This window comes from Ahaetulla prasina, chromosome 7 (assembly GCF_028640845.1).
Source record: "Ahaetulla prasina isolate Xishuangbanna chromosome 7, ASM2864084v1, whole genome shotgun sequence".
NCBI classification, from domain to species: domain Eukaryota; kingdom Metazoa; phylum Chordata; class Lepidosauria; order Squamata; family Colubridae; genus Ahaetulla; species Ahaetulla prasina.
Genome location: NC_080545.1, coordinates 28,836,536 through 28,848,535, shown reverse-complemented (window position 1 = coordinate 28,848,535; position 12,000 = coordinate 28,836,536). Strand labels below are relative to the sequence as shown.

Sequence of the window (12,000 nt, the reverse complement as noted above, 5' to 3'; positions counted from 1 at the left end):
GAGATACAGCTGACCAAGAAATGCAGGTTCTATAAGGGTCAACAAATATGTTGAGAATTGGATTGGTAGGGCATCTCAGCTTTATCTTTCACTAATGGCCATGGCTTGTCATTGGCTTTATTCTGATCTCCCTTTTCATTTCAGCACTCAAGTTATTTCCATCAGTGCTAACTTAGGACCACTGGGTGGGGTGGAGAAATACACACAGATTGTCTGAGACAAGAAAAATGGGTTATAAATCCCTAAGCATTCTGTAACAGAGCCTTGGGAGATTAATGTTGTGTTAGTAAAGCTAATAGGTCATATACAAAGAATGTAGGAAATGTATGCTTGAAAAGGATTTATTCATTTTATATATAATGCAATACATTAAAAAAATTATTTGAACTTTTAGTACAATAAAGGATATGAAGGGTATATTACATGAGATCTTATACTGTAGCATTTGAAAAATGAAACGAGTTTAAAAGGACATTTAAAAAATGAAATGTAATAAAACTTTTTGTTAATTAATTTAACCATAAGAGTTTTGCTGCCATGTAGTATTTTGATTACCGAAAGGAACATTTTGGAAAAAGAAATTGAAAAGGTAAAAAGAATACTAACAAGGTATATGTTATATCATGTCATTGTGTAAAAGGTGATGAAACACATATTTATTCAGTTTCACTCTTTAAAAAGCCTATTATAGTTTAATAATGTAATCAAATACATCAAGTAATGTATGCTTGAGAATAAATCATATAAAAAATAAGTTCTGCTAAAGTGCTTAAAATTCACATATTAAAACAGAACTTGCATATTTTTTTAAACATGAAAATTCAGGGCTTAACAGTATTTAAATGTCTTCATTATCGCTGGAAAAGAAATGAATGTTATTCTAATTATATCCTTTATTTTTATTTACAGTACTTTCACATAGTCTGACATAATTTGTGTGTTTTTCCTGGTTTGGTCCTTGTATTTAAAAAACCTACTTTCCCTTTATACACACTAGATGACACCTATCAAGTAATACCATTATTCTGCTTAATTTTGAAATTGGCCAAATTCAAGAAAGCTATATAGATGACAACGAGAGCTCTGTGTTAAGAGTTTTCATTGGGATCTTCAATATTTCACATGTGCAATATACTTCTCAGACTTGAGTTTTTTATCTGTAAATTGGAATCTAAAAGTATTAGCTCACAGAAATGATTTTAATGCAGCCTCAGATTTTTAAAAAGTGCTGGGCAAAATAGTTGATATTGTTATTTCATCCTTTGCCCCATATCCTTATAGAAATAGCATTGGAGCCTCTTTTTTTCTTTTTAAAACCCCATTTCACTCCTCTTTCAATATCCTTATTCATTTGGGTCATTCTAAAAGAGATTCAAGAAACCAAAGATGAATTGGTGATAGCCCACATCCAGCTGTTAGGATATAATTTAAAATTTAGCATATAGAATTGTGTTATTCCCAATCACTGACTTCTTCTGAAGAATTATTCATATCCACCCAGGCTCGATGCTGGAAACTAAAAGAAAGCAGAGAGACAAGTCAGTGGATTAAAACTGCTTGAAATCTGACTGGAAGAGATTTGTGTTTGAAATTATAGAATCCAAATATGTGCATCCATCCATAATACATGCAGCAACTGTAGAATCCACCTCACATTTTCCTAAAGTACAGAACATCTCTGTTAAAATTAATACTAATAAATACATACCTGAAAAACAACCTTTCATATTGAAAGTACAGGTAGTTCTTGCTTAGCAACCATTTGGGCCAATTGGGACCAGCCACACAGTTGCTAATGCTGCAACTGCTAAGTGGAAAATCACATGACCACAATGGGCTTACAACCTCACTTCCCCTTCAGTTGTTAAGTGCCACAGTCCTTAAGCAAAACATCACATAACCATGACTTACTATTTTACTTCCATCTTATCTATTAATTCTGATTGTTGCAAGACAGTTGTGAAGTACACAAATGGCAATCATGTAACTGCAAGATTCTGCAACAGTCGTAAATGCGGCTTTTGATACCATCGACCATGGTATCCTGCTGCGCCGGTTGGAGGGATTGGGAGTGGGGGGCACCGTTTATCGGTGGTTCTCCTCCTATCTCTCTGACCGGTCACAAATGGTGTTGACGGGGAGGCAGAGGTCGTCCTCGAGGCGCCTCACTTGTGGGGTGCCTCAGGGGTCGATTCTCTCGCCTACCCTGTTCAACATCTATATGAAGCCGCTGGGTGAGGTCATCAGTGGTTTCGGGGTGAGTTATCACTGATGATACTCTCTCGCCTACCCTGTTCAACATCTATATGAAGCCGCTGGGTGAGGTCATCAGTGGTTTCGGGGTGAGTTATCGCTGATGATACTCAGCTGTACCTTTCCACCCCGGACCACCCCAACGAAGCGGTCGAAGTGCTGTCCCGGTGCCTGGAAGCTGTACGGGTCTGGATGGGGAGAAACAGACTCAAGCTCAATCCCTCCAAGACGGAGTGGCTGTGGATGCTGGCACCCCGGTACAGTCAGCTGCAACCGCGGCTGACTGTTGGGGGCGAGTTAGTGGCCCCAAAGGAGGTGGTTCGCAACTTGGGCGTCCTCCTGGATGGACGGCTGTCTTTTGATGAACATCTGGCGGCCGTCTCCAGGAGGGCCTTTTACCAAGTTCGCTTGGTCCGCCAGTTGCATCCCTTCCTTGACCGGGATGCCTTATGCACGGTCACTCACGCTCTGGTTACATCTAGGTTGGATTACTGCAATGCTCTCTACATGGGGCTGCCCTTGAGGTGCACCCGGAGGCTACAGTTAGACCAGAATGCGGCTGCGCGAGTGGTAACAGGAGCCGCTCGTGGCTCCCACGTAACACCACTACTCCGTAGCCTGCACTGGCTTCCTGTGGTTTTTCGGGTGCGCTTCAAGATTTTGGTTACCACCTTTAAAGCGCTCCATGGCTTAGGACCCGGGTACTTACGAGACCGCCTGCTGTTACCTTATGCCTCCCACCGACCTGTACGCTCTCACAGAGAGGGTCTCCTCAGGGTGCCGTCCGCCAAACAGTGTCGGCTGGCGGCCCCCAGGAGTAGGGCCTTCTCTGTGGGGGCACCGACACTCTGGAACAAACTTCCCCCTGGCTTACGTCAAGTGCCTGATTTTTGGACCTTCCGTCGTGAGCTAAAAACACACCTATTTATTCAAGCGGGACTGGCATAATAGTGTTAAATTTTAATTCGGGGTTTTATTAATATTTTTAAATTTTTAAAACTAAATTTTAATTATCAGCCTTTTTGTAATTTGCTAGGTTTTAAATGTTTTAATTTGTATATATTTCATGTTTTATCTTGGCTGTACACCGCCCTGAGTCCTTCGGGAGAAGGGCGGTATAAAAATTTAATAAATAATAATAATAATAATCAGTTGTGAAGTGCCTAAATGATGATTGCATGACCACAGGATGCTGTGACAATCATACATTCAAGGATTGGTCTCAAAGCTATTTTTTTATTCTGTCAGAATTTCAAATGGTTGTTAAATGAAGTAGTCAATAAGTAAGGACTACATGAACATTTATGATCCTCCATCATACAAGTTGCTGCAATTTATTTATTGCTAGTCCACCGAGAAAACTTAAACCAAAACTGCAGACTTAAGCTCTATTGAGTTCTATTGAGATCTATCAACTTTTGTTATTAAATGGTTTTTGGTTTTTACCTTTAAAGGTTCTTTTCATTGGTGATTCCACTAACAGAGGGATGATGTATTACCTGATAGAGAGAGTGAATGAGACCCTTCAAGAATGGCAAAAGGCACATGGCATGAAGTTTTATCACAATGTGAACAATGGGAGCACTTTCATTAGTTATTCATATTATCCCCAATTCTGGATCAGTGTCAGTCAAAGACCTACATTTGAAGAAGCTCTAGAGCAGCTGCTATTCAGGTATGATAGAACAATTGCAAGATTAGTTTCCTTTTCTTGGCATTCAGGTGTTTGATTCGAGTGGTTCAGTTCCTGCCTTTGGGAGATATTTACAGTACCTTCTCCACTGCTTTTACCACTTCATCAGATTGAAAATTCTAGTTATTACAATTTTGGAGAAATTATTACAATAGAAAGAGAATAACAGGTCTCCATTGATCTCATATTTAACTGTACAGAGCGGCTGTGGAGAACTTGCAGCTCTCCAGGTATTTGTATCCTAAGATACCTAACGGACCTAGACTATGATCCCTGGAAAGGGAAACTGAGAACTCTAGTACAGCAACAGGTTTCCCAACTCTGTTGTAAAGAACACTTTCTTTTCTCCATAACATTTCAAAGCCATTCATCAAAAGTATTTTCTATTCCTGGGAATGTTAGCATGCAATAAAAGAGAAAATGGTTCAGAGGTCGGAATGCTATATCCTAAAATACCAGTGGAATGTTAAATATCTTTGAAAATCGTTGTTGGAGTGACTTCCTTGCATCAGGCATGTGCTGCCTTTCTATAAATAATAATTTATACAATGAAAAATAAGAACAAGTAATAAATGTTTACATTTAAAATATGAAGAACTATAGTCTGTAACGGAAAATGACATCAGTATGTGTGGTTAGGAATGGTCTTGGCTGATGTGTGTTGCAATGTTGCTAAAATGTAAATGCTTCCATCTATTCAAATGGTAGGGCAAAGTTTGCGGATTATTATTATTATTATTAATTTTTAATTTCAGATCACAGCCATTAGAGAATACAGGCCAAACTATACTAGTTATTGGTGGAGTCCAATGGCTTAATTTCAGTCACTTGCATATTATTCAAAAAGTACTAAAGCGGTAAGTGTTACTATTGTAGGGTTGTTGTTGTTTTGTTTGTCATTATATTAATAAAAAATAAGTAATCCGAGTGGCTATTTCAGTATGATTTTTGGTATGTTTAGTTCGGCCTTTTTGCAGGATCCACATATTGCTGAATTACAATTCCCTAATACCCCAGCCAATACGGCTAATAGTGAAAGATGCTGTGAGTTATTTAACAATATCTAAAGAATGAATCTCCAACTTCTCCTGACCTGATGGGCACATTTGAGATTTTGAGCTATTCTTCCAAAATCGCTGATGTAGTAGGTTTGCTTATTCACAAAACAGCTGTAAGCTGCTACATATAGTGGAACAACTTGCCTGCAGAAGTTGTGAATGCTCCAACACTGGAAATCTTTAAGAAAATGTTGGATAACCATTTGTCTGAAATGGTGTAGGGTTTCCTGCCTGGGCAGGGGGTTGGACTAGAAGACCTCCAACGTCCCTTCCAACTCTGTCATTATGATTAAGATATCCACTTGGAAACTACTGGTTTCTAGAATGCTACTTGCTATAACCTTCCCTCCTATTCTTGACTGTTGCATTTTATTTTTATTTTATTTTTTATTTGACACATGAGTTTATAGACATCTGTTTACAGACCTGTTTAGATTTCAGATATATTCTTGGAAATAAAGATGATATTGAACATTTCTGCCTTGCTTTGGAGCATTTAATTGTTTCAATTAAAAATCTAAAAAAGTCAAGGCAAATGACTTAAAAAGTATCTGCAGGGATATTGGCATCTCTAGGCACCTTACTTAAAGGAGCCTGAGACTTGGGAAACAGTTTCATCATTCCCAGTCACCTGCATTTTAAATATGAAATGTAAAATCCAGCTCCACAAAAATGTTTCCTTAAAGAATGGGGAAAGAGGCAAGGCAAGGAAAACATCTTTTCTTGTATCTGAATCCAAAACTTCTTACATAAATTTCACTTATTTGACCAGATAATTGGAGAAAACTGAATGTCCATCAAAATGTTCATAAGGTTTTTTTAAATAGCATACACAAATGCGACTGTGCATCCAAATATTGTCCATTTCTTTCAGACCGCTGATCATTCACACTGTTTTTCTGAAGATTACCTCACAGAGTATTCATTCCTCCCCAATTGCTTGCAAGTTTAATTTTGAGTCTGATAAAACATAGAATAGATTGGCAACAAAACTCCATCCTTCAAAATAGCTTCTTACGAATATGATTTGATCAAAAATATCTTAAATTGATAACTGTAGAGACATTGGCATTAAATTATACCCACAAAGATGATGTCTCCATAGTTATCAAGTAAGATTATATTAGTAATACATGAGAATACCACTATTGCTTTCTATTTTCACAATGTTCAAATTATTAATCAAAATACTAAGTTGAAAGTCAAAATTTTAAATGAAATGTCATTTTATTGAGCCTGAATATTGTATCAGTGACAATTTCTTAAAATATTGCATCTATGCAAATGCCAAAATAAAATATATCTATTTTTCTCATTTGCTCTGTAGAATGAATCTCTCAAATATAATGGTAGTGATAAAATCCCTAGGAATGGGCTTTCATCTGCCAGTAGATGGAGTACACACTTTGTCATCAGTAAGTTCTAATTTGTTCATAGCCTATTAAAATTAATTGTTGTTTAAACCATAATTTTCTTTTCTTCAGCATCCTGATCCTAAGAATTGCACTGATTCTGTAATATACACAGATTCCAATAACAATAACAGCTGTTCAAGTATAGAATATTGCAGTATAGAATAACAGAATCTTGAAAGCCTGTCAAAGTTGCTGTCTTCGCTGTTGTATACTAAGCAAAATCAAGGCAGAATTATTCTGAATGTCTTACGTTTTCCACTTTCTCAGGACTGAGTAAACATTTTTTGTCCCTTAGCAATTCATTGCACTTTTTCCCCTTCCCAAAGTTTGATCATAGCAAAGGTTCTTGTCAGCCTCCCAGGCAGACCAGCAGGAAACACAACAAGATGAACTAATTCTAATTTACTGTGCAGCTACATTAATAGAATCAAGCATGTCTGAAGTATAACTCTCCTGCCTCTCTGTTTACCATACAATCCTTTAAAAAATATATCTGCCCATTGTTTAGTTGTGAGCTCCTCCCCCTTTTATCTGATTGTTCCCTTTGCAACATCTCTTCTCCCTGTCTGGCAAGGTTATTCTCACATTCCATTACACTCCCTCACTGAAAACCACTTTGGGTCTCCTCACTTGATTAAAATGGGGAACCACAAGCCATATTTATAGATGAAAAACAAACTTTGAATTGCACAAGTATATTAGGCACATGCTGAGAATACTGGACAAAATATAGACCACTGCATTTTATAGCAGTTGCAGTTTCCATGTGGTCTTCAAAGCAGTATCATGTAAAGTGCATTGTAGAATCTAGTTGAGTAGTATTAAGGACATAAGTCATTACTAAATGATCTTCTTCCACCAAAAAGAATCACAGGGTTCTTCTATTAAAGGAGACTCTCAAGTTATGGCCATCCTTCAGGAAAATACTGCCTTTCCAAGAAGCAATAGAAAGCCATGATAGTCAAACAACAATTCCATCTTATTAAAGTTCAACTTTAGTCTACTTTGTCCCATCCAGACCCCAATATCTTCAAAAATGAAAACATTTGACAGCATTGGTAAACAAGTGACACTTGGTCTATCTGTGGAAAAACATAAGGAGCCAACAGAATCATACTTTATGTTTGTTCACAATATCTTTCTTCCCTCAGTGGCTAGCCATCTGGCAACAAGCATGCACGTTATTATAAAAAATTATGGTCTGAATTAATTCCTTCCTTCCTTCCTTCCTTCCTTCCTTCCTTCCTTCCTTCCTTCCTTCCTTCCTTCCTTCCTTCCTTCCTCATGCCCGTTCCATGAAGGATAAGCAAACTTCAGACATGTGTCTTCAGTTGGCAAGTTGTCCCAACTGAAGAAATGAAATATACTTCTAATTGAAGAATTCTGAACATAGTAATTTGTTCTGCATACCAAAAATGAACTGTGTTTTTTCAATGCAAAGCTTGCTCAATATAATTTGAAAGAAATGTCAATTTGTTGTCCTATAATTAAATTATTAAAGTCAAATATCATTCTGATTTACTGTCTGTCACTCATCCATTATTTGATCCTCATTTGTCTATATTACCTTATTTTTTTTTCATAATAACTAGGAAACTTTGAATAAAATAAAAACAATCTAATGTAAAATTGAATTTCAGCCCCATAATGAAATTGAAGGAATGTATCACTAATTATATACAATATTACCAAATTAGATCACTAATAGTTTTGGGTCATCTCATTTATCAATACCTGTAAGATTAAAAGGTAAGGTGAAGGTTCCCCCACACATGTGTGCTACTCATTTTTGGCTCTAGGAGCGATGCTTATCTCCATTTCTAAGCCAAAGGGTCAGCGCTGTCCAAAAACTTCTTTGTGGTCATGTGGCCAGTTCTACTTGCAATTTTAATGTGCTTTCGAATTGCTAGGTTGGCAGAAGCTGGGACAAATAACAGGAGCTCACCCCCTAATGCAGCACTAGGAATTCAAACCACTGACTGCCTTCTGATCAATAAGCTCAGCATCTTAGCCACTGAGCCACTACATCCCTTCTTATAAGATTGGGGTACCTAAAACACATTTTATTTCTGAAATAATTTCTCCTTCCTTTTCTCTTTTTATTTCTCTTCCTCTCTTTCTCTGTCTGTTGTATTATGTTTATTCTAAGAAGATCAATTTGTGAGTTGTTTTATCGCAGGCACTCTTGTTTGTATTCAACAAAAAGGTTGAGCTATTCTTCTCAAATTGATGTGAGGGGTTGATGTGAGGTGTCTTGATTTAAATTGCAGGCAGAAATAAAGAATTTGTGGAAAGAAAATCTTGCTATTCTAAACACTGCAAAACACTATGGCTATGAGGTGGTTGATACTTTCATTATTACAATGGGACGGTACAAGGAATTTTTACAAGGGAAATGTGGTTGTCATTTTCATGAGGTAAGAATTTGAGGTTAATGCTTCAGCCTGGGTATTTATATGTTTTAAATTTTGTCCTACATTAATGAAAACATTTGAAATAGATATAGCTACAATTTGGCAATCCACCATAAGCGTTTAACAGTTAGACCAATTATGGATAAATATAATTGAACATGGTGCAGGTGATTCTTAGTAAGCATGCACAGTGATGTAGAATGAATTCATAAGGAAGAACAAGAGCTTATACTGCGTTGATGTGAACAGAGCACTGAAACCAGATGTCTTCTGCTGGAGGAGTAGGGAGAGGAGAAGGGGAAGGGGAAGCAACTAGTCATCTTTTGTTCCTTCAGAATAACAGAATTGGAAAGGACCTTGGAGGTCTTCTAGACCAACCCCCTGTTCAAGCAGGAGACTCTACATCATTCCAGACAAATGGCTGTCTAATCTCTTCTTAAAAACCTCCAGTGGTAGGAAATCCATGACTTCCAAAGGCAAGATGTTCCACTGGCTAATTGTTCTTACTGTTAGGAAGTTTCTCCTTAATTCCAGGTTGCTTCTCTCCTTGATTAGTTTCCTTCTAGTGCCTTGGAAAATAGGTTGACCTCCCACCTTCTTTGCGGCAGCCCCTCAAATATTGGAACATTGCTTTCAAATTAAGTTCAACCTTTATTACAGTCAAAGACCAACATAGGGAGGGAGGGGTCCAAGGAATTAAAAAGAATAAAAATGTAACAGAATAAAATTATATATACAAAGCTAAAAGATAAAAAAACTGAAAATTAAACATAATATTAAAAGTGTCTAAAAGGAAGGATAGGAGCAGTAAATGGATTTAGGGGAACAGGGCAAATTAAATCTTTCATAATACAGAACACTCTATAATGATGAATTAAGTGTTCATTAAAACTGGTTTGTTGCAGAAAAGATATTTACTTTGATCTTTTTCTCTTCAAGATAGCAACAGTAGCCAAAGAGTGCCCCACAGGTTCTTTGGGTTTGGAGACAGTAGACTCAAACCAGGGTGAACTGATAGCGGATAGACCCCTCGCCCTGGGAGGTAATTGTGTAGCAGTTTTCCAGGCCTTTTTTGTGCGCTAAAGTTCCCTGAGGACTTTTGACACATTTTTACTTTTACTTTTGCCACATTTTATTTTACCAGAGACTATAAACCAGGGGTAAATTTTTTTACTACTGGTTCTGTGGGCATGGCTTGGGGATAATGTGACTGGGTGGGCATGGCCAACTGTTTTTGTTTTTTTACTTTTAAAAGATTTTTTTCTACAACCTCTTTGGCTGAAAAAAATGCTTTTAAAGGGTTCTGATGATCCCAGATGAGCCGCGCAATCATCAGAGGCTTTTCTTTTTTTTTACTTTTAAAAGCATTTTTTCGGCCGAAGAAAAAATGATTTTAAAAGTAGAAAAAGAAATGCTCTGATGATCGCGCAGCTCAGCTGGGCATGGGTGCAGGGGGCAGGGATTTTTGCTACCGGTTCTCCGAACCACCCGCTGTCAACGCTACTGGATCGGGCTATCCGGTCTGAACTGGGAGCATTTCACCCCTGCTATAAACAATAACATATGGAGATAGTTTAATAGTGTATCTTGTCAGTGACTAGTCATATTTCAGTTGATACTGCTAGATTTTTAAAAAGGAGTGTCACTTGCAGACAACACTTGGGCATGGTCTGATGACATATTTTTCAATAATTTTGGAGAAACTGTGGACTATATGCAGTTGCTTGCCCACCTCTCCAAGTAGGTAGGCTAGGAAATTCATCCTATCCTCTTTATCCATATTGTTACAAATAGGAATAGAGATTAAAGGTCAGAATGATTTTCTATATAATGCTGCAAATTTTAGAGCTAGCTAAATAAACATAACGACACACAAAAGTGGCTTATGTTTATATGTGTAAAGGGAAAAAACTCCTTGTGTCTTATAAGATGCCGCTGTACCATATATTTTCAATCCATGCACAACAGTTCAGGTTTCTAAATGCTAAGAAAATGTGTGATTTCTCAAGAACATTATTTAAATGATTTTAAATAAATCATCTACAGTCACCCAGAAAAGTTATATTTGGCCCATCCATTGCCATTGTATCCACTGGCAAAAGTATCGAAGTCCTAAAGTTTATCCATAGAGTTAGCTCTGGAAAAACATATATTTTTCCAAGCACAGTGATATTGCACTCTTGAGTATTCCATCATGCAAGCATAGCAGGAAATATCATTATTTGGGCTAATATTGATTTCTATGCTTGTGTACCCATAGGTAATCCACAATTTATGACCTAATCGAGCCTGCCCATCACATTTATAAGTCCTGACTGTCATAATGCAATTAATCCAATTTTGCTACCTTTTTTATGGCGGTCATTAAATGAACACCATAATCATTAAATGAACCATTTTTTTTTATTATGAAGCTGTTTTTGTCAAAAATCACAAGCAAATGCCAATTTTCAACAAAACTGTCATAAAATGCAGTCATATGACCATAAATGCAGCCCAATTCCCAAATGCATGAATTAGCATCACATGACTGGGGGCAACCATAATAATTTCAAATCTGGGTCATAAATAGCCCCTAGGTAGGTCCATCAGAACTTTAAACGGTGATTGGATTACCTGTATTTACATTGTTGGGTAGATAGAATTAAGCTGCAAAGAAGAAAGGGATAAGAACAACTTTACTACTTTTGAATATTGCATTGTAAGACATTTAAATGATTGCAGAATAAAACAACAGTAATTGTTAGTAACTGTATTGTTATGCATATACCACTTGAACTGAGAATTTATTGCATGTACTTGAAACATTGACATAAATACCCGTACCTTGCAAACCATTGCGTCCATCTCTTTCAGGTGGTGAAATCAAAGGCATCTGAAAAAAGCTTTCCAATAGTAACAACATTTGCAAGACCCTATGTTCTGGGCAAATATTTCAACAACCAAAGCAACCTTGCAAAACTGCAAGCTTATGCATCCAATTCTCAATCTCCTTATCATGTGAGAGGCCCAATCAATCAAGTTTATTCTGAAATACTCCTCAGCAGGATCTGTGGGAACAACAGAAAGGATGTCAGCGTGTAATTTTGAATGTTAGGCATGTAGAGCTCAAAGACTCCCCATTTTCCCATGGAGTGGCCCACTGATCTTCTCAGATTTAGTACACA

General features: G+C 37.2%; 1 protein-coding gene across 5 annotated transcripts in view; it reads left to right on the top strand.

Annotated features, from left to right (window-relative positions):
- Positions 1–11,941, top strand: part of CPED1 (cadherin like and PC-esterase domain containing 1) — a 111,233-nt gene extending 99,292 nt beyond the window's left edge. For 2 of the 5 annotated variants that reach the window (XM_058191029.1, XM_058191030.1), the window contains exons 20-24: positions 3,708–3,928; positions 4,702–4,803; positions 6,332–6,419; positions 8,690–8,836; positions 11,690–11,941. In XM_058191029.1, coding sequence (XP_058047012.1) covers positions 3,708–3,928; positions 4,702–4,803; positions 6,332–6,419; positions 8,690–8,836; positions 11,690–11,917 — 786 coding nt within the window. In that variant the 3' untranslated portion in view covers positions 11,918–11,941. Of the gene's footprint in view, positions 1–3,707; positions 3,929–4,701; positions 4,804–6,331; positions 6,420–8,689; positions 8,837–11,093; positions 11,148–11,689 lie in introns of those variants that run through there. The other 3 variants (XM_058191031.1, XR_009156106.1, XM_058191032.1) reach the window with 3 other exon arrangements.
- Positions 11,942–12,000: the final 59 nt, after the last annotated feature.